Source organism: Melozone crissalis, unplaced genomic scaffold, assembly GCF_028551555.1.
Source record: "Melozone crissalis strain CALT ecotype California unplaced genomic scaffold, PUWL_Pcris_2 ptg000032l_1, whole genome shotgun sequence".
NCBI classification, from domain to species: Eukaryota; Metazoa; Chordata; class Aves; order Passeriformes; family Passerellidae; genus Melozone; species Melozone crissalis.
The window spans coordinates 237,488-263,875 of NW_026535810.1; the positions used below are offsets into that span (position 1 = coordinate 237,488).

A 26,388-nucleotide genomic window follows, 5' to 3' on the forward strand; every position below is an offset into this window, starting at 1 on the left:
GCTCCGCCCCGCCGATCTGCTCCGCCCCGCGTTCTGATTGGTTGAGCCCAGCCCGGCCGCGGTTTGTCCCTCCCGCCCCGCCGTAGCGCGCCGCCCCGCGGGCGGTGATGGGAAGTGTAGGCGGAAGAGGGCGCGGAGAGCGGCGGGAGGGAGTTTTGAGGGGTCCCCGGGATGGAGCCCCCCCCGCAGGTACCTCCCGCCGGTACCGGGGGGTGGGCAGCGCCACCGGGAGGCTCAGAGGCGGCTGGTGGGGATGGGCAGGCCGCGGGTGTGATGCAGGGAGACCCCAGGGAGGCCTCGGGCCTGAGAGCACAGGGAGGCCCGGAGGGACCCCAGAGGGACCCCAGGGAGGGGCAGGACCGGCCTTGGGGAGACCTCGGGAAAACCCCAAGGAAAACCAATGGTGGCTCCAGGGACACCCCAGGCCCCCTGCAGAATGACCACGGGACACCCAGGAGGTTTCCAAGGGGAAGCCCAGGGAGGTGGTGGCTCTTTGGAGCATCTCAGCAGCTCCAGCAAAGCCCACAGCAACCCCGCGATCCTGCCCTACTCCGCAGCCCGGAGCCACGGGTGTGCTCTGCCCTGGGGCAGGGACCTGAGAGTCATCTGTGGGTAAACTTCGAGTGGTGAATGACTGCCTGAGTCAGTGCCAAGGGATTCCTCAGAATCCAGTCACCTACCCAAGGGATCCCTTGGGATCCAGCCACCTCCCCTGATGTCCCCAAGGGATCCCTTGGGATCGAGCAACCTCCCACCAAGGGATTCCTCAGGATCCAGCCCCCTCCCCTGCTGTCCCCAAGGGATTCCTAAGGATCCTTTGGGATCCAGCCCCCTCCCCTGCTGTCCCCAAGGGATCCCAGGGATCACTGCCAGTGCTGATCTCCCTGCACTCCCCGCACAGGAGCCAGTGCCCCAGCCCAGTGCCATGGACGCCCTGCACCAGGCTGGCATCCACGCCGCCGTGGCCCTGCAGGCTGGGCCGCCCTGGCTGGAGCAGTTCTGGCTGCTGCTGAGCTCGCACCTGGGCCCCGGCTCCATCTACACCGTGTGCTTCCCGCTGGCCCGCGGCCTGGACGAGCGCGTGTCCCTCATGGTGCTCTGGATCGCCCTGCTGGCCGAGTGGCTCAACGTGGTGCTCAAGTGGTGAGGGGGGCACTGGGGCACTCCCTGCGCCCTGCCTGGGGCATTGGGGGCACAGATTCCCTGTCTGGGGCCTTGGGGGCACAGATTCCCTGCCTGTGCCACCCTGGGCACACACTCCCTGTCTGGGGCCTTGGGGGCACAGATTCCCTGCCTGTGCCGCCCTGGGCACACACTCCCTGCCTGTGGCACTCTGGGCACACATTCATTCCCTGCCTGTGCCACTGTGGGCACAGATTCCCTGTCTGGGGCACTCTGGGCACACATTCATTCCCTGCCTGTGGCACTCTGGGCACACATTCATTCCCTGCCTGTGCCATTCCCCAGGGTCACCCAAGCTGCCCCCCGAGCATGTGCCAGGAATTCCTGGCAGGGAAAAGCCCAGGAGGCAGCAGGACTGGCAAGGGATCCTGATCCTCTGGGGCTTGATCTCCTCTGGAGATGGGATTGTCCTGGGATGGGCTGCAGGGGATCCTGCTCTCCTGGAAATCCTGGGATGGGATCCTGCCCTGCTGGATCCCAGGGCTGCAGGGATCCTGCTCTCCTGGATCCCAGGGATGGGCTGCAGGGATCCTGCCATGATGAATCCCAGGGCTGCAGGGATCCTGCTCTCCTGGATCCCAGGGATGGGCTGCAGGGATCCTGCCATGATGAATCCCAGGGCTGCAGGGATCCTGCTCTCCTGGATCATACAGGATGGGCTGCAGGGATCCTGCTCCCCTGGAAATCCTGGGATGGGCTCTTGGGATCCTGCCCTGCTGGAAATCCTGGGATGGGATCCTGCCCTGCTGGAAATCCTGGGATGGGCTGCAGGGATCCTGCCCTGATGGATCCCAGGGCTTAAGGGGTCCTGCTCTCCTGGAAATCCTGGGATGGGATCCTGCCCTGCTGGATCCCAGGGCTGCCTGCAGGGCTCCTGCCCGGCTCCGGGCTCCCTCCCACGTTCCCTTGCTGTTCCCGCAGGTTCCTGTTCGGGGAGCGCCCGTACTGGTGGATGCACGAGTCAGGGATGGCTGAGCGGGAGCAGCTCCCCCTGCGCCAGTTCCCGGTCACCTGTGAGACGGGACCAGGTGAGTCCCGGCCCGGGGAGGAGCCCCAAAGGTGTGGGAACGCTGGGCTGGAGGGGGGAAAATCCCCTCCTGAGCACTGGGGAGGGGTTGGGCTGGGCATGGCCAGCTCTGCCCGCAGCCCCCCTGTGCTTCATCCCGCAGGGAGCCCCTCGGGGCACTGCATGATCCTGGGGGCGGCCCTGTGGCCCGTTGTCACCGCCCTGAGCGAGGCAGTGGCCAGGTGCAGCCGGAGGTGAGTGCGGGACGGGCAGGGGCAGCGTCCTGGGCCTCTGTGGGAGCAGGGGAGTGGGATGTGGGGCAGAAGGAGGGGTCCCGGCATGGAGACCCCATCCCTTGGGAGCTTCCAGAGCCCCTGTGGGAAGAGGGGATGGATGCGGGCCCCCCACTCAGTGGACATCACCCATGGAGGGTGATCAGGATGCCTCCCCTGGCACCTCGGGAGGAGGCTGTGAGACCCCTGAACGCCCCCCAGGACCTTTCTTAGCTGTGCTTTCCCCCTTCCCGCCCCGCTGACCCCGTTCCCCCCAGCCGGCTGCTGAGGCTGCTCCCGTTCCTGCTCTACCTCCTCCTGCTGGCGGCCATGGGGCTCTCCCGGATCTTCGTCCTGGCCCATTTCCCCCACCAGGTGATCTCCGGCTCCCTGGCAGGTGAGGGCGGCTCCCGGCCCCTTCCCCATCCCCGCAGCCCCTTCCCAGCCCGGCCCGGTGCCGACCCCGCCTGTCCCCGCGCCAGGGCTGGCTCTGGGCTGGGGGCTGCAGCGCTGGCCCCCCAACTTCCTCAAGGTTCGCTTCTTCCTGCTGACGGCTCTGGGGCTGGTGCTGAGCGCGCTGGCCCTGCACGGGCTGGCCACGGCCGCGGGGCTGGACCTGGACTGGTGAGAGCCCGGGGACAGGGGGGTGACAGGGGGGTCACAGGGGGACAGGGGTGTCACAGGGGACGGGGGGGTCATGGGGGAAAAGGGGTGTGACAGGGGGACAGAAGGGCAGGGGTGTCACAGGAGAAGAGGGATGTCATGGGGGGACAAGAGTGTCACAGGGGAAAGGAGTCTCACAGGGGAAAAGGGGTGTCCTGTGGAAAAAGGGGTGTCACAGGGAGATGGGGGTGTCACGGGGGGACAGAGGTGTCACATGGATCAGCTTCTGGGGTGTCAGGGGGTCCCCCCAGGGATGTGCCCCCAGAACACTTTGGGGAGGGGGCTGCCCCCAGAGCCGTTCCTGAGGGTGTCACACCCCAATCCCTGAGCTGTTTGGGGAGGGGTCACACCTCAATCCCAGAGCAGTTCCTGGGGAGGGGGCTGCCCCCAGACCAGTTCCTGGGGGGGTTCTGCCCCCATAGCCGTTGCTGGGGAGGGGGCACACCCCAATCCCTGCGCTGTTTGGGGAGGGGGCTGCCCCCATACCCATTCCCGGGGTGTCACACCCCAATCCCAGACCCGTTCCCAGGGATGTCACACACACACACACAATCCCATCGCTGTTCCCCGGGGTGTCACACCCCAATCCCAGACCCATTCCGGGGGTGTCACACCCCAATCCCATAGCCATTCCTGGGGTGTCACACCCCAATCCCAGACCCATTCCCGGGGTGTCACACCCCGATCCCAGACCCGTTCCTGAGGTGTCACACCCCGATCCCAGACCCATTCCTGGGGTGTCACACTCTGATCCCAGACCCATTCCCGGGGTGTCACACCCCGATCCCCGCTGTCCCCGCAGGTCCCTCCGCCGGGCGGTTTGGGGAGGGGGCTGCCCCCAGAGCAGTTTGGGGAGGGGGCTGCCCCAGACCCATTCCCGGGGTGTCACACCCCAATCCCAGACCCATTCCTGGGGTGTCACACTCTGATCCCAGACCCATTCCCGGGGTGTCACACCCCGATCCCAGACCCATTCCTGGGGTGTCACACCCCAATCTCAGAGCGGTTCCCATAGCCATTCCCGGGGTGTCACGCCCCAATCCCAGACCCGTTCCCGGGGATGTCACACACACACAATCCCATAGCCATTCCCGGGGTGTCACACCCCGATCCCATAGCCATTCCCGGGGTGTCACACCCCGATCCCCGCAGGTCCCTCCGCCGGGCCAGCTCCCGCTGCTCGGACCCGGCGTGGCTGCGGCCCGAGACGCGGCCCTGGGCCTCGCTGTGCCGGGTGGGCGGCAGCGCGCTGGGCCTGGCCGTGGCCGCCTGGCTGCCCCTGAGCCGCCGCGCCGCCGAGGAGCTGCGGCTGCTGGAGCCGCCGCTGGGCAGCGCCGCGCTGGGGCTGCTGGCGCTCGACGTGCTGCACAAGCTGCCCAAGAGCCACCACACCGCCCTGTGGTACCTGAACGTGGGGGCTCGCTACGCGCTGGGCCCCGTGCTGGTGGGGACCCTGCTGCCCCTGCTCATCCTCACCCTGCGGCGGCTCCGCGAGACCCCCTAGAGCCGCCCTCGGTGTCGGGGAGAGGGGGGGGTCTGCTCCCGGTTCGTCCCCGCCTGTACCGAGGACCCCCGGATTGAGTGGGGGGTGTCTGCTCTGTTCCAGTTCATCCCCACCCTTCCTTTCCTCCAGGACCCCAGATTGAGTGGGGGGTCTGTGCTCTGTTCCCAGTTCATCCTCACCCTCCCTTTCCTCCAGGGACCCTCAAATTGAGTGGGGGGTCTGTGCTCTGTTCCCAGTTCATCCTCACCCTCCCTTTCCTCCAGGGACCCTCAAATTGAGTGGGGGGTCTGTGCTCTGTTCCAGTTCACTCTCACACTCCTTTTCCTCCAGGACCCCAAATTGAGTGGGGGGTCTGTGCTCTGTTCCAGTTCACTCTCACACTCCTTTTCCTCCAGGACCCCAAATTGAGTGGGGGGTCTGTGCTCTGTTCCCAGTTCATCCTCACCCTCCCTTTCCTCCAGGGACCCTCAAATTGAGTGGGGGGTCCCCACTCCTGTGCCAGTTCATCCTCACCTTTCATTTCCTCCAGGACCCCCAGATTGAGTGGGGGGTCTGTGCTCTGTTCCAGTTCACTCTCACACTCCTTCTCCCCAAACTGAGCATTGTCCCAGTTCATGCTCCCCCTCCCCTGCCCCAGGGACCCCCCCCCTCACCCCGGGCAGGGGTCCCTGAGCCCCTCCCCTGCCCCTGGGGGTGCCCAGCGGGGTCTGGGGACACAGCCCAGGGACAGCCCCGGCGCGGGGACACGGAGCTGCCACCCCCTCCCCAGCTGTCCCCACCCCTCTGCAGCAGGGATGGGACCCCCCCCCATGGATGGGACCCCCCCAATGGATGGGACCCCCCCTCAGCCCGGTGCGTGCGGGGCCGCCCCCGTTTGGAATCAAATAAAGCAGCAGAACCGAGCCGGGCCCCGAGTGCTGCGGGGGGACACGGGCTGGGGGGGGGGGGGACAGCAGGGACAGACAGAACCCCCCCAGCCCGGCGGTGACAAAGGGGACGGCCCCTGTTCCCTCCACAGGGAAAGGGACACAGGGACAGGGACACAGGGACAGGAAAAGGGACACAGGGACAGGGAAAGGGACACAGGGACAGGAAAAGGGACACAGGGACAGGGAAAGGGACACAGGGAAAGGGACACAGGGACAGGAAAAGGGACACAGGGACAGGAAAAGGGACACAGGAAAAGGGACACAGGGAAAGGGACACAGGGAAAGGGACACGGGGACAAGGAAAGGGGTACGGGGACAGGAAAAGGGACACAGGGAAAGGGACACAGGGACAGGAAAAGGGACACAGGGAAAGGGACACAGGGACAGGAAAAGGGACACGGGGACAGGGAAAGGGACACGGGGACATGGAAAGGGACACGGGCAGGAAAAGGGACACAGGGATGGGGAAAGGGACAAAGAAAGGGACACAGGGAAAGGGGGACATGAAAAGGGACACAGGGAGAGGGAGGGAACGGGGACCCGGGGACAGGGACACGGGGACATGAAGAGGGACACAAGGACAGGGAAAGGGACACAGGGAAAGGGACACGGGGATAGGGACACAGGGAAAGGACACAGGTACAGGGAAAGGAGACTTGAGGACAGGGCAAGGGACACAGGCACAGGGAAAGGGACACGGGGACAGGGAAAGGGACCCAGGGACAGGGCCCCAGGGCCACCCCAGCCCCCCCAGAGGCACCGGCCCGTGGCTATTGCCAGAAACAGTTTATTTATACAAGGACGAACATCGGTGACATTTTACAAAATACCGAACCGAGACCCAGAGCGAGCGTGAGCGGGGACGGACGGACGGACGGACCGGGGGACACACGGCGGGGCGGGGGACGGGGACACCAGCCCAAAGCAAGCCGGGGGGGGCCGGAGACCCTCATCCCCCCTCCCCAAATCCAGAGGGGCTTTCCTCTCCTGGGATGGGAGGGGGATCCCCACCACACTCGGGGTGTCCCCAAAGTTGGGGACACGCACGATCCCCCCCAAACGCGGGTCCTTCCCCCAGGAGAGGTGACAAGGACACCCTCAGCCCTAATTTGGGACCACTCCAAACCCCCCCCCCCCCCAAAATAATTTAACCCATGACTGTCCCTGTCCCAGCACCCCCCTCCGCCCCCCCCATTAAAAAAATACTATTAAATAATCCATCTGTAATAAAATTATATCCCTTTTTTTGGGGGGGGGTTGGGTGGTTTTCTCTCTTTTAAAGCTAAAATCGCTCCGAGGCCCCTCAGGCTGGTGACAAAACAGGAAAATAAAGTGGTTTTTCCTCTTTTTTTTTGGTTTTTTTTTTTGTTTTGTTTTTCTCTCTTTTTTTTTTTTTGTTTGTTTTTCCCTCTCCTATAAGGATAAATTTGATCCCAACAAAGGGGTGACAAAGTGACAGAGGGGGGGTTTGGGGACAAGGGCTCGTCCCTTTGTCTCCTGTCCCCATCCAAAACGGGGAGGCCGAAGGGGAAACAAAAAAACCCAAGAAAATTAAGAAAAAAACCCAAAATGAAGGGAAATTAAGGCATTAAAAAAAAAAAATACTTACTTAAAGGCACGAATATTTCCCATTGCCTCCCCCAGGGGGGGACAGAGCTGGAGCCAGGGAGGGAACGAGGTGGGGAGACACAAAAATGGGAGGAAAATAAGGAAAAAACCCTAAAAAAAATCTCGAGGAGCCCCAGGGGGGACCTGATGGACACAGGGGACATTTGGGGACACGGGGGGACACAGGGGACAGGGGGTGCTGGTGGAACGCTGCTGCACAAGAGACACGACCGCAAACACCGCGGGGAGCCGGGGGCACAGGACGGGCGGGGGGATTTTTTTGTGTTTTTCTCCTCTTTTTAATAGAAAAAGAAAATATTTTCCTCCTTTTTTTTTTTTTTTTTTTCTGGTTTTCCTTTCGATTTTTCTGCCTTTTTTTTTTTTTTTGTCTTTTTTTTTTTTTTAGTGTTTTTTTTTTTTGTGTGTGTGTGTTTGGATTTTTTTTTTTTTCCTTTTACTGTGATTTTTTTTTTTTTTTCCTTTGTGTGTTTTTCATCTCTTCCAGGTGTTCCTTGGTCAGAGCGTGGGCTCGGCCTCCATGGGCTCCTCCGCTGGCCTGGGCAGGGCAGGGACAAGTGGCTGTCACCCCCCATGGGGACATGTGTCACACCCCCAGTGTCACACCTGGCTCCATTCACACCCCCATGTCCCCCTGCTGTCACACCTGGCTCCATTCGTACCCCTCAGTGTCCCCCAGTGTCACATCCCCCCATGTCCCATTGTCACACAGCCCTGTGTCCCCCCTCTGTCCCTCTGTGTCCCCCATTGTCACACACTACTCCCCTTGTCCCTCAGTGTCCCACCCTCCCCATGTCCCTTGTGTCCCCCATGGGCCCCTGGTGTCACACCTGGCTCCATTCACCCCCCCGTGTCCCCTATTGTCCCCTATTGTCACAGACCCCCCCTTGTCCCCCATTGTCACACACCCTCCGTGTCCCCTGTGTCTCCCCCATGTCACACCTGGCTCCATTCACCCTGCCCCGTGTCCCCCCATGTCCCCCATTGTCACACACCCCGTTGGTCCCTCAGTGTTCCCCATTGTCACACACCCCGTTTGTCCCTCAGTGTCCCCCTGTGTCCCCCGTTGTCACACACCCCGTTTGTCCCTCAGTGTCCCCGGGCCGTACCTGGCCTGTGGCTCCGTCCTGCCGTGCTCAGCCCCCACGGACAGCAGGGCCATGGCTGTCACCGTCTCGGCCTCCTCGGTGTCCCCGCGCTGCGCCTCCAGCAGGGACCGGCCCACGGCGGCGGCAAAGCGCCGGACAGAGCCCCAGTGCCGGCCTGGGGACAGGGACAGGGCTGGCACCGAGTGGGCACTGATCCCCTGTGACAGAGCCCCAGTGCCGGCCTGGGGACAGGGACAGGGACAGGGACAGGGCTGGCACTGAGCGGGCACTGATCCTCTGTGACAGAGCCCCAGTGCCGGCCTGGGGACAGGGACAGGGACAGGGACAGGGCTGGCACTGAGCGGGCACTGATCCTCTGTGACAGAGCCCCAGTGCCGGCCTGGGGACAGGGACAGGGACAGGGCTGGCACTGAGCGGGCACTGATCCCCTGTGACAGAGCCCCAGTGCCGGCCTGGGGACAGGGACAGGGACAGGGCTGGCACCGAGCGGGCACTGATCCCCTGTGACAGAGCCCCAGTGCCGGCCTGGGGACAGGGACAGGGACAGGGCTGGCACCGAGTGGGCACTGATCCCCTGTGACAGAACCCCAGTGCCGGCCTGGGGACAGGGACAGGGACGGGGACAGGGCTGGCACCGAGCGGGCACTGAGCCCCTGTGACAGAGCCCCAGTGCCGGCCTGGGGACAGGGACAGGGACAGGGCTGGTACCGAGTGGGCACTGATCCCCTGTGACAGAGCTCCAGTGCCGGCCTGGGGACAGGGACAGGGACAGGGACAGGGACAGGGCTGGCACCGAGTGGGCACTGATCCCCTGTGACAGAGCCCCAGTGCCGGCCTGGGGACAGGGACAGGGACAGGGCTGGCACCGAGCGGGCACTGAGCCCCTGTGACAGAGCCCCAGTGCCGGCCTGGGGACAGGGACAGGGCTGGCACCGAGTGGGCACTGATCCCCTGTGACAGAGCTCCAGTGCCGGCCTGGGGACAGGGACAGGGCTGGCACCAAGCAGGCAGTGACACCTGTGTCCCCTTGTGTCCTCTCCATGACAGAACCAGACCCAGGGACCCCTTGGGGACCTCCCGTGTCCCCCCAAGTCCCCCCCCCAGTGACAGACCCGGCCCCAGGGACCCCTCGGGGACCTCCCGTGCCCCCGTCCTCACTCTGGATCTCGATGACCTTCTCCAGCGTGGCCACCGCGTTGACGTTGGGCTTCTGCTGCAGCAGGGCTGGGTCCAGGGGCTCCAGCTGAGGGGGGGACACCTTGTCAGACCCCCAAAAGTGCCACCAGCATCCTCAGACTGCCACCAGCACCCCCAAAGCCACGGCAGAGACGAAACCAGAGCCCCTCGCCACCCAACGAGGGGAAACTGAGGCACGACACGGGGCGTGCGCCCCAGCACGCCCCCAGGGAAGGGCTGGGGGGCTCGGGGGTCCCTCAGGGGTGTCCCCCCGTACCTCGAGGCCCAGCAGGGCGGTGACACAGGCCTCGGAGGCGTCGCAGATGGCCGTCAGGTCGTGTCCCCCCTCCAGCGCCAGCACCACCCGGCCGCCCGCCAGCATCATCAGCTGCTTGGTCAGGTGCCCGAAACCTGGGGGGGGCCACAGGGTGAGGGGTGCCAGGGCAGGGGTCCCACCCCCAGAATGCCCCCAGACCCCCACTCACACTTGGCGGTCACGGAGTAGCCACCGAGAGGGGACAGGTGGCCCTCGACGGCGTCGAAGCCGGCGGAGACCAGCACCAGGTCCGGGGAGAACTCCTTGGCAATGGGCATCACCACCGTCCTGGGGGGGCAGCGGCGGCTCGGGACCCCCCCCCAGCGCTGGGGGAGCCCCCCGGGAGGGCAGGGACACCCCCCAGGACATGGGGAGCCCCACAGGGAGCAGGGACACCCCGAGGTGAGCAGGGACCCCCCCAGGGTGAGCAGGGACCCCCCCAGGGTGTGCAGGGATCCCCCCCAAAGTGTGCAAGGACCCTCCCAGGATCCAGAGGATCCCCTGATGCAGGGACCCCTCCCCACTGCACAGAGACCCTTCCCCAAGGACACAGGGACCCCTCCCATAGCACTGACCCACCCCAAGGGCTCAGGAACCCACCAATGGCTCAGAAACCCCCCAGGGGCTCAGGACCCCCCCAGGACAGGGGAATTCCCCAAGACAGAGCCCCTCCAAGGGCTCAGGAACCCCCCCAAAGGCTCAGGACCCCCCCAGCACCCAGGGACCCCTCGTATAGAACAGAGCCCCCCAAGTGGTTCAGGACCCCCCCCAGGGGCTCAGGAACCCCCCCAGCACAGCAGAGCCCCCCCATAGCCATGGGGCCCCCCCAGGCGCAGCCCCCCCACCTGAAGGCCGTCAGGTACTCCACGTCCCCGATCGGGGGGTCCACGCCGCCGGTCCAGGCGATGTTGATGTTGTAGCCCACGCCCAGCCCGCTGCCCACCTGGGCACAGCCATTGGTGACCCCCCGTGCCTCAGGGGGGCACGGAGGGACCCCCCCCCCCACACCCCAAAACCCCCCCGGTACCTCCTCGGGGGCGCCGCTGCCCGGGAAGAAGTTGCCGTCGTCGTAGCGGTGCAGGGAGATGTAGAGCACGTGCGGGTCGCTGTAGAAGGCCTGCTGGGTCCCGTTGCCGTGGTGGATGTCCTGGGGGGACACCCGGGGGTCAGGGACACCCCCACGGCCACCCCCGAGGCCTGCGGGGTCCCCCCTGTGCCCCCCTTACCCAGTCCACGATGAGGATCCTGCCCACGCTGAGCCGCTGCTGCAGCAGCTTGGCCGAGATGGCCACGGAGTTGAAGAAGCAAAAGCCCCTGGGGACAAGGGACAAGGGACGTCAGTGCAGGGGTGGCACTGGGCAGGGGGTGGCCCTGGGTGAGGGTCCCAGCCCGTCCCTGTACTCACATGGCCGTGGACTCCTCGGCGTGGTGGCCTGGGGGGCGGATGACAGCGAAGCCGTTCTGGGGGACACAGAGGGACATGTGTGTGTGACACAGACACGTGTGGCACTGGGACACAACTGGGACAGAAGGACATGAATGGGACACAGAGGGACATGTGCGTGACACAGAGACATGTGTGGCACTGGGACACAACTGGGACACAGGGACATCCATGGGACAGAGAGGGACACAGGTGGGACACAGAGGGACATGTGTGTGTGACACAGAGACACGTGTGGCATTGGGGCACAACTGGGACACAGGGACACACACAGGAGAGGGACACAGGTGGGACACAGAGGGACATGTGTGTGTGACACAGACACGTGTGGCACTGGGGCACAACTGGGACACAGGGACATCCATGGGACAGAGAGGGACACGTGTGTGTGTGACACAGACATGTGTGGCATTGGGGCACAGCTGGGACACAGGGACACGGGTGGGACACACAGGGATGTGTGTGTGACACAGACACGTGTGGCATTGGGGCAGAACTGGGACACAGGGACACACATGGGACAGAGAGGGACACAGAGATCTGTGTGTGTGAAACAGAGACACATGTTGCATTGGGGACAACTGGGACAGAGGGACATGGGTGGGACACAGAGGGACATGTGTGTGTGACAGAGACATGTGTGGCACTGGGGCACAACTGGGACACAGGGACACGGGTGGGGCACAGAGGGATCTGTGTGTGACATAGAGACAACTGGGACAGAGGGACATGCATGGGACAGAGAGGGACATGGTTGGGACACAGAGGGATGTGTGTGTGACACAGACACGAGTGGCATTGGGGCATGACTGGGACAGAGTGACACACATAGGACAGAGAGGGACATGGATGGCACACAGAGGGATGTGTGTGACAGAGACATGTGTGGCACTGGGGCACAACTGGGACACAGGGACATCCATGGGACAGGGAGGGACATGTGTGAGACACAGAGGGATGTGTGCGTGTGACACAGAGGGATGTGTGTGACACAGACACGTGTGGCATTGGGGCACAACTGGGACACAGGGACATCCATGGGACAGAGAGGGACATGGATGGCACACAGAGGGATGTGTGTGACAGAGACATGTGTGGCACTGGGGCACAACTGGGACACAGGGACACACACGGGACAGGGAGGGACACGTGCAGGCAGGCAGGGTGACAGGGTGACAGTGCCACCCGCTCACCTTGACCTCCCCTGCGGCCACCTTGAAGGCCAGCTCGAGCAGGCAGCCCACGGCCGTGCGCACGGCGCTGGACGAGTGCAGCTCGTTCCACACCGTGTCACTGTCCACCTGCGGGGACACCGGGGGTCACAGGGGCACGGCCACCCCGGGGACACCCCCAGGCCCGCCCCACACTCACCCCGATGCCCCCGCACGGCAGCACCGCGTACGTCTTCGGAGTGATGGGACCTGCGGGGACAAGGGGTCATGGGGACAAGGGGACACAGGGACGCCGTGGGGTAAGGGGACCTCTGAGCACCCCAAGGGATTGGGAACGCCAGGGGATGGGGGATCCCATGGGAAAAGGGCACCCCAAGGGATTGGGAACCCCAGGGATGGGGGATCCCACGGGAAAAGGGCACCCCAAGGGATTGGGAACCCCAGGGATGGGGGATCCCATGGGAAAAGGGCACCCCAAGGGATTGGGAACCCCAGGGATGGGGGATCCCACGGGAAAAGGGCACCCCAAGGGATTGGGAACCCCAGGGATGGGGAATCCCATGGGAAAAGGGCACCCCAAGGGATTGGGAACCCCAGGGATGGGGGATCCCATGGGAAAAGGGCACCCCAAGGGATTGGGAACCCCAGGGATGGGGAATCCCATGGGACAGGAGGAACCCCAGGCATCCCAAGGGATGGGGGAGCCCCAAGGGACAGGGGTATCCCATGGGAAAAGGGCACCCTTGGGCACCCCAAGGGATTGGGAATGCCAGGGGACAAGGAGCCAACGGGACAGGCTGTGGGACAGGAGGAACCCCAGGCACCCCAAAGGACTGGGAATCCCAGGGGACACGGTGATCCCATGGGAAAAGGGGACCCCAAGGGATTGGGAATGCCAGGGGACAAGGAGCCTGTGGGATGGGAGAACCCTGGGCACCCCAAGGGATGGGGAAACCCCAGGGGACAGGGGGATCCCACGGGAAAACAGCAAACTTGGGCACCCCAAGGAATTGGGAACACCAGGGGACATAGGGACAGAGGGATCCCATGTGACAGGAGGAACCCCAGACACCCCAAGGGATTGGGAACCCCAGGGGACAGAGGGATCCCATGGGACCCCTGAACACCCCAAGGACTGGAACCCCCCATGGGACACGGACTCTCCTGGAGATGGAGACCCACAGGGCACAGAGGGATCACAAGGAACAGGGCACCAAGGTGACCCCAGCCCCAGAGAGGGGGATCCCCGGCATTGGGGGGCCCCCCAGCACGCACCCAGCAGCTTTTTGCTGTCCAGTTTCTGGCGGTTCAGCGGGCTGGTGCCGTAGAGCAGCGCGTGGTGCTCCGAGTGCACCGTCTGGATCTCCTCCAGCGTCGCCTTCCTGCCCCGGATCCGCTGGGGAGGGGCACAGGCTGAGCCCCCCGGGCTCCCCACGCCATCCTGACCCCCCCCAGGACACGGGGACCCCCCCTCACCTCACACTTGCCCAGCAGCCCCGTCTCCTGCAGCCGGGACCAGATGCTCTGGATGCGGCCGGCGTGCTCGGGGTGGATGGTGGTGTTGCCGCAGGTGCACTGGTGCTTCAGCATGAACGTGTCGTACACCACACCTGGCACGGCACAGCTGGCACAGCTGGCACCCCCGGACGCCCCCGGGGGAAGGGGGATCCCGGGGGTACAGGGATCCCTGGGCACCCCAAAGCGTGGGGAAGCCCCACGGGATGGGGGACAACAGGCACCCCCAGGTACTGGGAACCCCAGGGGACAGAGGGATCTTATGGTGTAGGGGGACCCCAGAACATTCCAAAGCATTGGGAATCCAGGGACAGAGGGATCCTATGGTGTAGGGGGACCCCAGAACATTCCAAAGCATTGGGAATCCAGGGACAGAGGGATCCTATGGTGTAGGGGGACCCCAGAACATTCCAAAGCATTGGGAATCCAGGGACAGAGGGATCCTGTGGCACAAGGGGACCCCAGGATATTCAAAATATTGGGAACCCCAGAGGACAGAGGGATCCTATGAGGCAGGGGGACTCCAGGGGACAGAGGGATCCTGTGGAGTTGGGGGACCCCTGGGATTGGGATTGGGAACCCGAGGAAAGAAGGGAACCCCACAGGAGAGGAACACCCGCAGCCCCACCACAGAAATGCACCCTCGGTGGGGGGACACAGCCATCCCTGCCCCTCCCATGGGACAGGACCCCCCCCAAATCCCAGCACCCCAGAGCACAGGGACCCCCCCACCCCCCAGTACCATACCTGTGGTGAAGAGGTGCTTGGGGGGCCCCTCGGGCTGGGGGGGTTTCACGCTGGCCGGGGACGATTGTGTGCGGGCGAGGGCGGCGTGGGGCACAGCCAGGACCCCCAGGGGGGGCGCGGGGAAGAGCTGCAGCGGCGCCTCGGGGTACACCTGGCGAGGGGAGGGGGCGGCTGACTCACCGAGGGGGGGTCACGGCGTGGGGGTGGCAGGGACAGGGGACACGGGGGGGGGGGGGGGGATGAGTCACCGACCCTCGCGAGTCATCGCTGCAGCGGCTGCAGCGTCCCCAAAACGGGGAGGGGGGACACACACGACATGGCTGTGGGGGTGCTGGAGCTGGGGTTTGGGGGGATTCAGGGAGCTGGGGGGGGGTTGTTGGGTGCCCCCCCCAAAGTCTCACCTGCTTGTAGGTGACCCCCAGCTCGGTGACGTCGGGGTCCCCAGGGGCCTCGTCCCCGCTGTCCCCCGGCTCCTGGCAGCCCTGGGGCTCCTGGGGCTGCTCCGGGGGGTCCCCGGCCTCCGGGGACACCAGGGCGATGGGGGGGCCGAGGGGGGGGCCCCTGTCCCCCGGGGGGGGCGATTGCTGCTCCGTCAGCTCCTCCTCCGTCTCCTCGGGGTGCGTGGGGGGCTGCCGTGCCAGCTCCGCCCCCTTGGGGAGCAGCTGGGGGGCACCGGGGTTAACTGAGCCCCCCACACGCTGTACCTGCCCCATGCCCACCCCACGGCCCCCCTGTGCCCCACAGCCACCCAGTACCCACCCCACACCCATCCCACACCCCAGTCACCCCACAGACCTTTGTCCCGCCATTCCCCAGTTTCCCACCCTGTGCCTCAGTTTCCCCCGCTCGCACTGCTCCTCCTGTTGTATTATGGGGTCAGTGGTGCCCCAAAGCCCCCCAGCACCCACCCCACACTCCCCCCACGCCCACCTTGGCCAGCTGGAGCTGCTGCTTGTCCAGGAAGTGCTGCTGGAGGGGCCCGTGGGGCAGCGCCTGGGGGCTCTGGGGCAGGGGCGAGGACTGCGTGCGGCTCAGGGGCCGGTGGTGCCGCGGCAGCTTGCTGCCCCCCCCGCGGGCAGCCCCGGCCCGCTCTGCCGCCACCAGCGGGGACTGCCCGTGCAGGGGCACTGCGGGGACACGGGGACACCGTTCAGAGCCACCCCGAGCGCCCCGGAACCCCACAAAGCCCCCCTGCCACCAGCGGGGACTGCCCGTGCAGGGGCACTGCGGGGACATGGGGACACTGTCAGAGCCACCCCAAGCCCCTCAAAACCCCCCCAATCCACCCCTGCCACCAGCGGGGACTGCTCGTGCAGGGGCACTAAAGGGACATGGGGACATCGGGTCAGAGCCACCCCCAGCCCCACAGAGCCCCCCGATCCACCTCCCGTTACCAGCGAGGACTGCTCGTGCAGGGGCACTAAAGGGACACGGGGACATCGGGTCAGAGCCACCCCAAGTGCCCCGGAACCCCACAGAGCCCCCCTGTCACCAGCGGGGACTGCCCGTGCAGGGGCACTGCGGGGACACAGGGACACCGGGTCAGAGCCACCCCGAGCCCTCCAGAGCCCCCCGATCCACCCCTGTCACTAGCAGGGACACTAAGGGGACATGGGGACATGGAGTCAGAGCCACCCCGAGCTCTCCAGAGCCCCCCGATCCACCCCTGTCACTAGCAGGGACTGCCCGTGCAGGGGCACTAAGGGGACATGGGGACAGTGGGTCACAGCCACCCCGGCCCCCCCCAAGCGCTGGGGAAATGCAGGATAAACTGGGGGAACTGGGCAGGACTGGGGGGAAAACGGGGTCAAACTGGGGGGAAAATGGGGTCAAACTGGGGGGAAGATGGGGGCAAATTGGGGAAGTACTGGGGGGCAATAAGGGGGACACTGAGGGGACACTCAGAGGGGATCAGGGGGACACCGAGAAAGGAGCAGCGGGACACTGAGGGGGAGATTATGGGGACATTGAGGGGGGTATTGGGGGGACATTGAGGGAGGGAGCAGGGGGACACCGAGAAGGGATCAGGGGGACACTGAGGGGGGGGAATTATAGGGACATTGAGGGAGGGGTTGGGGGAACACTGAGGGGAGACTGAGAATGCATCAGGGAGACACTGAGGGAGGAGCAGGGGGACACTGAGGGGACACCAAGGAGGGATCAGGGGGACACTGAGGGGACACCGAGGAGGGATCAGGGAGACACGAGACACCAAGTGGGGACCAGGGGGACACTGAGGGGACACCGAGGAGGGATCAGGGAGACACGAGACACCAAGTGGGGACCAGGGGGACACTGAGGGGACACCGAGGGGACACGCAGCAGGCGCTTGGGGCTCACCAGCAATGAGGGTGCTCTGCTGCCGCGCCTGCTCCAGCAGCAGCACGTGCTGCAGCAGGGACGGGGACCCGCTGGGGGCGTCCCCCCCGTCCAGGGCCACCCCCAGCAGGCAGCCCGGGATCGAGGACGTGCTCAGGAACTTCCCGGTGAGGGCGGCCCCGGCGCGCAGCGGGGACACCCCCGGGGGCACCCCCGGCCGCTCGCCCTCCGCCTGCGGCGACAGCTTGGGGGACACCTGCGGGGACAGCGGTGACACCGGGGGTGCCCGTGTCACCCCAGGGCTGCCAGGGCCCTGTGCCACCCCTGTGGGGTCCCCGTGCCACCCCTGTGGGGTCCCCACATTCCTGCTGCAGGGTGCCAGACCTCCCATGCCACTCCCCACTGCATCCCCATATCCCCCCCCCGTGGAGTTCCATGTCCCAGTGCCACCCGCCACAGTGTCCCCATGTCCCCATGGGTCCCTTATGTTCCCTCTGTGGAGTTCCAGGTCCCTGTGGGGTTCCCATGTCCCCCCAGCCAAGCCCCAGTGCCACCCAGCCCGGGATCCCCAGTGCCACCCAGCCCAGGGTCCCGGTGCCACCCAGCCCGGGGTCCCAGTGTCCCCACTCACGGGGAGGTGGGCGCTGGTGACGGTGACAGTGGCCTGCAGCCCCAGGGACAGGTTGGGCAGCGATGGGGACGTGTAGAGGCTGAGCTGGGCCCCGTCCAGGGCCAGGGCGCGGGGCTGGGGCAGGAGCTGCTGTGGCACCACATGGCAAAGGTGGCATCAACACCCGAGGGTGACACGACAGGACAGGACAGACAGGACACCAACACATGTGGGGACAGAACATCAACACGTGTGGGAACGTGACACCACCGACACGTGTAGGGACACGACATGCCACCAACATGTGTGGGGACAGGACAGCACTGACACCCTCCCAGCCCCCCGCGTGTCCCTGTCCCCGTCCCTGTCCCCACGGGGCCGTACCTCGCTGTGGATGTTGGGGACAGAGGCGGCCAGGCCGTTGTGGGCACCGTGGGAGCTGTTGGGGGAGCTGGGCCCCGACCCGGGGGCGCTGCTGCAGACTGATGACACTGCGGGGGACACGGGTGTCACACGGGCATGGGGACACAGGTGTGTCACACAGACACCGCCCTGTGTCACACGGGCATGGGGACACTGCCCTGTGTCACATACAGACGCTGCGGGGGACATGGGTGTCACACAGGCATGGGGACAGTGCTCTGCGCCACATGGGCATGGAGACACACGTGTGTCACACAGACATGGGGACACTGCTCCGTGTCATACTGACACTGTGGGGGACATGGCTGTCACACGGGCACGGGGACACTGCTCCATGTCACAGGGGCACAGGGACACTGCCCTCTGTCTCACAGGTGTGGGGACACCGCCCGGCGTCACACAGTGTATCACACCTTGACACTGCCCCGTGTCACACAGATACTGTGGGACACACGTGTGTCACAAGGACATGGGGACACTGCCTTGTGTCACACAGACACTGCAGGACATGTGCGTGTCACACGGGCACAGGGACACTTGCCCTCTGTCACACAGTGTGTCACACCCTGACACCTCACATGTGTCACCCCAGCACGAGAGGCCACGGGGGCTCTGAGCCCAGCCTGTGTCCCCGCAGTGTCCCCACTGTCCCCAGTGTCCCCAGCACGCACCGGTGATCTCCACGTGGCGCTTGCGGAAGGCGCTGAGCACGGAGCCGTCGCGGCGCCGCAGGAGGGGGCTGCTCCTCCGCTCCGCCACCTTCTGCTTCAGCCGCGAGCGCACCTTCAGGTTGGGCTCGGACGCTGGGGGCACAAAGGTGTCACCACCACCACGAGTGTCACCACCACCACGAGTGTCACCGTGTCACCCCCGCGGCGATGCCGCCACCACCCACCGGTTTTGCGGAGCGGGAAATCGTCCCGGCCGTCGTAGGTGCCGAGGAGGGGGAGCTTGTAGGACGGGGGGGTCCCCGGGCTGCCGGTCTGCGGGGGGGAACTCTGGTCCAACGAGGTGTGGTGAGCCCTGGAGAGGGGGGGGAAGATGGCAGAGACCCCGCTGGGACACCCGTGTCACCCCCAGGGTGGCTCAGGGGGGTCCTGGAGGGCTCGGGGGGCACCTACCAACATTTGGGGTGCTGGGGGAGGGAATGGTTGGGGGGGCCGGGGCCCGGCTCCTTCGTCTTGCTGAGCAGGAATTCCTGGAGCTTCAGCTTCACCTCCGTGCTGGCGATGGCGCCTGGGGGCACGGGGGGGTCAGAGGGGCAGCACGGGGGGGTCAGGGGGGCAGCACAGCCCCCACATCCCCCCCCCAGCCCCCCACTCACTGTCCCGGCCCCGCTCCTTGGGGCGCAGGCTCTGCAGCTGCTCCAGGCGCTGCTGCTCCAGCTCCTGCCGCTCCCGCTGCCGCTGCTGCTCCAGCTCCTGCTGCCGCCGGGCTGCCAGGGCCTCCTGCTGCTGCTGTGGGGAGGGGGCGCCGCCATGGGACCCCGGGCACGGCCCCGGGCCCTCCCTGAGCCCCCGGCCCCGAATGGGGCGCTGGAACCCCCAGTGTGCCCAACAGTGGCTCCCTCACCCTCCATCAGTGACACCCCACGGCTCCATCACTCCCTGTATCCCCCCCAAAGGCTCCATCAGCCCCAATATCCCACCCCATAACTCCATCACTCCCTGTATCCCACCCAAAGGCTCCATCAGCCCCAATATCCCACCCCATAACTCCATCACTCCCTGTATCCCACCCAAAGGCTCCATCAGCCCCAATATCCCACCCCATAACTCCATCACTCCCTGTATCCCCCCCAAAGGCTCCATCAGCCCCAATATCCCGCCCCATAACTCCATCACTCCCTGTATCCCACCCAATGGCTCCATCCCCCCCCATATTCCTCCCCAATACCTGTCCAAAAGCCCCATCTCCCCCCAAAACTGGTGACACCCCACAGCTCCATCATTCCCAGTGCCCCTCCAAAAGCCCCAACTCTCCCAAGACTGGTGACACCCCACATCTCCATCATTCCCAATATCCCTCCAAAAGCCCCATTTCACCCCAAAACTGGTGACACCCCACATCTCCATCATTCCCAATATCCCTCCAAAAGCCCCATTTCACCCCAAAACTGGTGACACCCCACATCTCCATCATCCCCAGCATCCCCCCAAAGTGACTGACACCCCACATCCCCATCATCCCCAGTATCCCTCTCCCCATTTCCATCCCCCCAGACTGGTGACACCCCACATCTCCATCATTCCCAATATCCCTCCAAAAGCCCCATTTCACCCCAAAACTGGTGATACCCCACATCTCCATCATCCCCAATATCCCTCCAAAAGCCCCATTTCACCCCAAAACTGGTGACACCCCACATCTCCATCATTCCCAAAATCCCTCCAAAAGCCCCATTTCACCCCAAAACTGGTGACACCCCACATCTCCATCATTCCCAAAATCCCTCCAAAAGCCCCATTTCACCCCAAAACTGGTGACAACCCACATCTCCATCCTCCCCAGTGCTCCTCCAAAAGTGACTGACACCCCACATCCCCATCATCCCCAGCATCCCCCCAAACTGGTGACACCCCACATCCCCATCCGCCCCAGTATCCCTCTCCCCATTTCCATCCCCCCCAATGGGTGACACCCCCCATCTCCATCCCCCCAGATCCCCACACCCCCAATCCCCCCTCCCCAGCCCCATCCACGCCCCCCCCCCCCCCTCAACCCACCTTGAGGTGCTTCTGGAGCTGCACCTGGTGCTGGCGGGTGAGGTGCTCGTGCTGCTTCTGGAACTCGGCGAAGAGCAGCTGCTTCTGGAGCTGCTGCTGCTGCTTCAGGGCCACCAGCTCCCGCTGCAGCTGCTGCTCCCGCGCCGCCGCCAGCCCCGCGTCCACCCCCGCCTCGGGCCCCGGGCCCTCCGGCCCCTCCGGCCCCGCCGGACACGCTGGGAGGGAGAAAACGGGATGGGGACAGCCCGGCAGGGATGGAGGGGGCTGGGAGGGGTTCGAGGGGCAGCTTTGGGGCGAGCTCAGAGTGGTTTGGGGGTGTCCCGGGGGTGATGGTTTGGGGAGGTGTTCCAAGGATGGGGGGGGGGGGTCAGTGGTGGTTTGGGGGCGTCAAGGAAGCTCTCAGGGGTCTCCCCCAAGCCCCATCCCCCTGCATCGACCCCCACAAAAAATAAAACGGGGGGTGCCCCCCACCCAATGCAAACCCCTCCATCTCCATGGGGACACGCTGGGTCGGGGGGCAAACGGGATGGGGACAGCCCGGGAGGGATGGAGGGGGCTGGCAGGGGTTCGAGGGGCAGCTTTGGGGCGAGCTCAGAGTGGTTTGGGGGTGTCCCGGGGCTGATGTCTGGGGGGGGTGGGACTCATTGAAGGGGGGGTCAGTGGTGGTTTGGGGTGGGTTCTGGGGGTTGGGGGTGTCAAGGAAGCTCTCGGGGGTCTCCCCCAGCCCCATCAACCTGGATAAACCCCTACCTCACTTAACCCCCCCAAAATAAAACGGGGGAGCCCCCACCCAATCCAAACCCTCCATCTGCAGCACACACCGACCCCCCCTCCACAAATACCCCCCCCCAAAATCCCCCACACACCCACCGAGGGGGGGGGGGGGCACGGACAGGGAGGGGTGGGACACGCAGGATGGGGGGGGGGGGGGGCGGCCCCACGCACACAGGAAGGCGGGGGCGGGCAATGGGGGGGGGGGGGGGGGCACGCGGTGCATGTCAATGAGCGCCCCCCCCCAGCCCAGCCCCCTCCCCCGGGCACTGACGGGCACTGACGTGTCCCCGCGCGGACCCACGGACGTCACCGGGCACGGAGCGGGGGCACGGACCCCCCTCCCCCCAAGGACAGACAGACCCCCCCCAGGACAGACAGAACCCCCCAAGGATCACAGAGCCCCCCAGGAGAAGCAGCACCCCCATATCCCATAAAGCCCCCCCAGTGCAATCCCGGGGTTTGCTTTTCCCACGGGTATTTGGGGGTACACTGGGGTGCTCCTGCAGCCCCCCCAAAAAGAGCCAGACCCCCCCCAGGAGAAGCAGCACCCCAATATCCCGACCACCCCCAGCCCCATCCAGCCCCAGGGTTTGGCTCTCCCGGGGGTATTTGGGGGTACACTGGGGTCCTCCTGCCCCCCCCCCAAAACAGGGGCCCCCAAATGCCCCCGTGGGAAATCGGGGTGCAATGGGGGGGTCTCAGCACCCTGCCCCGAGGTGCCAAGGGGGCACTGTGGGGTCAGTGGGGGCTTTGGGGGGGGGGGGCACAGCCCCACCTGCGTCCCCCCTGAGGGACACGGGGGTTTAACCCCTTGCTGCCCGGGGCCCCCCAAACAGAGAGGTCCCTGTGGGCACAATGGGGGTGTCCCACGGAATGGGGACACGGGGGCAGCACCCCCAGGGCTGCAGCACCTGTCCTTGCACACCTGTCCTTGCACACGCATTTGTGCAAAGGGGGAACTCTTCCTCTTACACACCTGAACAGCAACTCCCCCCTTGCACACCTTTGGGGGTGTCACCGGGTTTGGGGCGGTGTCACCAGGTTTTGGGGGCCGTGTGACTGGGTTTGGGGGGGCATCACTGGATTTTGGGGTGGTGTCACCGGGTTTTGGGGGCCATCACCGGGTATGGGATGGTCTCACCGGGTTTTGGGGGACACGGGGGGCCGTCCCCACTCACCTGGGGCGGGCAGGGCAGCGTGCAGGGGGACACGGGGCAGCAGCTCCAGCGGGGGCTCGCGGCCGGACCCACCCTCTGCAGAGAGACACCCGGGACCCCCTGAAGGGCTGGGAACTGGGGGGGGCCACCTGCACCCCCAAACCCAACCGCAGCCCCCCAGATCCCTCCCCGGCGGGTGGGGCTGGGGGGGTCACAGAGCATCCCTGGGTTTTGGGGTGACGGGAGCCAATGCAGCCCCCCCAGTGCAGGCAGGGCAGGGCCGAGGGGCCCCCCCTCACCCACGCCCCCCCCCCCAAATCCAGGCTATTCTCTGTGGCGCCTGGAAATAGCCGGCCACAGCACGGGAGGAGCCGGCTATAAATAGGGAATTGTGCCGGGGGGGCCACGGCAGATCCCGCTCTGTCCCTGCCCCCCCAGACCCCGCTGCACCCCAGAACTGCCCCGGGGGCTGGGGGGGGCACGGGCTGCCCTGCCTGGGGGGGTTTGGGGGTCCCCAGGACCCTCCAGCTCCATGGCACCCCACACATCCCGCTAATTACCAGGGACGTTAATCCACGTTAATCAGCGCTGCCGGAACCAAAGCTGGGATGTGCCGAGGGGGGGATTAACCCCATTTTGAGAACGTGAAGGCCGAGGGACCCCCCCCATCCCACTGCAGACGCCCAACAGGACCCCCCGAGAGGGGCTGGGTGGGGGGCACAGCTGCCAGCCCAGCACATTCCCCAATGGATCGCTGTCCCCAAGCGGCTCTGCAGGGACAATCCTGAGCGGGACGGGGGTGACACCGTGCTGGGGTGTGGAATCCCCCCCTTTTCACCCACGGGGACCCCCCCCCAATGGCGCCCAGACCGTGCGTAACCCCCCCCTTCGGCAGGCAGCGCCACGTTTATTTACCAGGCGTTAATCCCGAGCCAAGCCTTTTAATAGCCCGGGATATTTCTGGGACACCCCGCGCCCCCCCCCGCTGCCCCCCCCCGGGGTGCTTCGGGCCTTGACGTCAGCCCGGTTATTTCTGGTGCTGCCGGCGGCCGGGAGGCCGCGGGAACGGCACCGGCACCGGCAACGGGCCCGCCCGGCTCCCGGACCCCTTCCCGGGGCTGCACCCCAAACCCCACCCGGGCTCCTCTCCCGGCTCCCACGGCAGGGCACAGGGGGGCCGGAGCTGCAGAGCCCCCCCAGAGGTGGTGGCACACATGGGGGACCCTCGGGGGTGTTGGGGACAGCACTGGGGACCCCCAGAACTCCGGGAGGGAGAGGGGTGCACCCTGAGATGGGACCAGCACCCATGGGACCCCCCCGGTTCTGGGATGGGGCTGGGAAAAGGAGCGCCGGGGGGGTCACGGAGCATCCAGGGGGTGATTGGGGACCCCCAGGGGCCCATTGGGGACCCCCAGGGGTTGGATGGGGACCACTGAGCACAGCGGTGGCCTCTGCCACATCCCCTTTGTCCCCCAGCCCGGCACCCCCGAGGGGTCCCCAAACCCCCTCAGACAGCCCCAAAGGCGGGAGGGGACCCCGAATAAAGCGCCCGGGGATGGCACAGGTGGCCCGGCCGTGTCCCCGTGCCACCGCGCCGCGTGCCAGCCCCGTGCCAGGCACGGCCGGGCCGCGCTCCAGCAATACCGGCGGGGACCCGGGGGGGGTGGCCGGGGACAGAGGGGACACACGGCCCCCTCCCCGTGCCTCAGTTTCCCCCGCGGTGTCGGCGCTGCCGCGTGTCCCCTCGGGGCGGCAGGGAGGGGACACCAGCGCGCCCAGATGTCGCCGGAGCTCCCCCCGGGATAATTACAGGGCGGGACAGCGCGGGCACGGCCCCGGCGGCCAGCACGGCTGGCTGTCCCTGTCCCCACGCGTGGCACCCCTGGGGGGCCGCGGGGTCCCGCCCCCGGTGCCATAAAGAGCCACGTGTGAGCCGCGCCACGACGGGGCCGTGCCTCAGTTTCCCCTCCCAGCGGGGCGGCGGCGGCACGGGCTGGGATAACCGGGACAGGGGGTGCCCCCCGGTACCCCCGTTTGGGTTGGATGTGCCCCAGTGGGCGGAACGCTGGTGCCCCCCGGTACCCCAATATCTGCTGGGTGTCACACTGGGGGGCACAGCGGGGACAGGGGACATGGCGACGCCCAGGGGGGACACGGCGGGGCCCAGCGGGCACAGCCCCCCTCGGGCTCTCACCTGCGTCGCTCTGGGGGTCCATGGTGGCCCGCGGGTGCCGGGGGGGCTCGCAGAGCCGCGTGTCCGTCAGCGCCGGCCGGGGCACCGGGGCTGTGCCCGCGCCGCCCGGGAGCCCTGCGGGACCAAGCGCTGTCAGCACCGCGGGACCCCCGAAACTCCCCCCGCAGCAAACGGGGGGGAGGGGGGTCTGAGCCCGCACCGAGCCCCCCCGAGCACCCACCCCGGGCAGGATGCGGCCCCTCCCTCCCCTCCGGTGTTCCCCGGGATGGGGTGCTGGGGGCACCCCCAGAAGGGACCTGGGGGTCGGCAGCGTTAGAAAAGGCTCTGCAGGGAAAGGGGGGGACCGCGGGACAACGGGGAACGACCCCCGGCCGTGCCACGCCACGGGGACACGGATGGGACCCCCATAAGGACACGGCTGGAGGGGGGACACACGCTGACCCCCCCACCTGCAGCCCCCCAAACCGAGGCGTCACCCCGAGATCGGGGTCTGGGGGCGTCACCCGCGAGGGCCACGCGGCGGGACGGACCCCACGGGCTGGGGGGGGGGACACGGCAGCGGCGCCGCCGGCAGCGCCGAGCCCGGCGCGGTGCAGCGGGGCCCCCCCGGCCCCCCCGGCCGCGCTGCGGAGCCGCCGCCGTGCCGCGCTCGGGCCCCCCGACACTGCGGGAGCCCCCCGAGAGCACCGGGACCCCCCCGCTGCACCGAGCACGGCCCATCAGCGCACCGGGACCCCCACCCGCACCGCGCCCCCCGAGCCGCGCCGGGACCGCTCATTGCGGGGCCCCGCCGAACCGCAGCGGGACCCCCCGATGGCAGCGGGACCCCCCAAGCTGCGGGGCTCCCCCGAACTGCGCAGGGGGAGGGTCCAGGCTGCAGGGCCCCCCCGTTGCACGGGCGCTCCCCCCTGGAGCCGCACCGGGACCCCGGAATGCACAGGACCCCCCTTCCCGCACCGGGGTCCCCTCCTGCAGCCCCCGCCCCGGATCGCAGCGGGACCCCCAGTGCAGCCCCCCGACCCGCAGCGGACCCCCCCCATCACCGGAGCCCCTCCCCGAGCACACCGGGACCCCTCCGCCCCCCCCTCCCGCGGTGCCGCTGCAGCCCCGGACCCGCGCACGGCTCCCCCCGCTGCAGCCCCCCCGAACCCGCACGGGGGTCCCCATGCGGCCCCCCCGCTCCGCACGGCGCGGCCCAGGAATGCAATGGGGCACCCCGCGCCCACCGAACCGCACCCCCATTGCACAGACCCCCCCATCCCGGCCCCGAACCGCACCGGAGCTCCGGGATCGCAGCCCCCCCTCGGCCGCACGGAGCCCCCCCGGGGGTCCCGCACCCCGCGGAGCCCCCCCCGGCGCGGGTCCCCGCCCCGATGCGGCCGCCCCGGTGTCCCCCCGGTGCCGCCCCGGTGCCGCCCGTACCTGGGGTCCCCCCGGTGCCGCCCGGCGCGCGCCCCGCCGCCCCCCCGCCTCCTCCTCCATCTTCGCCGCGCGGCCCCGCCCGCCCCGACAACAACATTCGGT

The 26,388-nt window shown here is 66.6% G+C and overlaps 2 protein-coding genes across 3 annotated transcripts; one reads left to right on the plus strand and one right to left on the minus strand.

The window, feature by feature from the left end:
• The first annotated feature begins 111 nt into the window (after positions 1-111).
• Positions 112-5,543, plus strand: G6PC3 (glucose-6-phosphatase catalytic subunit 3). 2 transcript variants are annotated; one of them, XR_008483289.1, is made up of 8 exons: positions 112-189; positions 902-1,143; positions 2,104-2,210; positions 2,352-2,442; positions 2,739-2,857; positions 2,943-3,084; positions 4,276-4,862; positions 5,196-5,543. XR_008483289.1 is itself a non-coding variant. In XM_054281739.1 (7 exons), the coding sequence occupies exons 1-7, from the start codon at positions 172-174 to the stop codon at positions 4,625-4,627; spliced, it is 1,071 nt and encodes a 356-aa protein (XP_054137714.1). In that variant the 5' UTR covers positions 112-171; the 3' UTR covers positions 4,628-4,951. The 2 variants fall into 2 exon arrangements, 1 of the variants encoding a protein (XP_054137714.1); XM_054281739.1 differs by lacking the exon at positions 5,196-5,543 and having other exon boundaries at positions 4,276-4,951.
• A 2,137-nt stretch (positions 5,544-7,680) lies between these two features.
• HDAC5 (histone deacetylase 5) lies at positions 7,681-26,301 on the minus strand. Its single transcript, XM_054281748.1, has 27 exons — positions 26,287-26,301; positions 24,865-24,978; positions 22,692-22,766; positions 20,740-20,954; positions 19,338-19,470; positions 19,135-19,249; positions 18,909-19,036; positions 18,685-18,816; positions 17,975-18,081; positions 17,612-17,740; positions 17,002-17,236; positions 15,592-15,788; positions 15,063-15,323; positions 14,662-14,812; positions 13,876-14,009; positions 13,675-13,795; positions 12,599-12,648; positions 12,421-12,528; positions 11,189-11,244; positions 11,010-11,097; positions 10,811-10,930; positions 10,629-10,726; positions 9,953-10,071; positions 9,745-9,878; positions 9,450-9,534; positions 8,292-8,445; positions 7,681-7,720 (listed from the first exon to the last, which is right to left on the minus strand). The coding sequence occupies exons 2-27, from the start codon at positions 24,884-24,886 to the stop codon at positions 7,681-7,683; spliced, it is 3,207 nt and encodes a 1,068-aa protein (XP_054137723.1). The 5' UTR covers positions 24,887-24,978; positions 26,287-26,301.
• Positions 26,302-26,388: the final 87 nt, after the last annotated feature.

Bases quoted from the DNA above. Each gene is read 5' to 3' on its own strand.
- G6PC3 (XM_054281739.1), top strand. The intron at 2,443-2,738 runs GTGAGTGCGGGA...CGTTCCCCCCAG, and splicing joins GTGGCCAGGTGCAGCCGGAG to CCGGCTGCTGAGGCTGCTCC. The intron at 2,858-2,942 runs GTGAGGGCGGCT...TCCCCGCGCCAG, and splicing joins GATCTCCGGCTCCCTGGCAG to GGCTGGCTCTGGGCTGGGGG.
- HDAC5 (XM_054281748.1), bottom strand. From the start codon at position 24,886: ATGGACCCCCAGAGCGACGCAG. The intron at 14,010-14,661 runs GTATGGTACTGG...GTGCCGTGCCAG, and splicing joins CAAGCACCTCTTCACCACAG to GTGTGGTGTACGACACGTTC. The intron at 13,796-13,875 runs GTGAGGGGGGGT...GCCCCTCCCCAG, and splicing joins GGCTGCTGGGCAAGTGTGAG to CGGATCCGGGGCAGGAAGGC.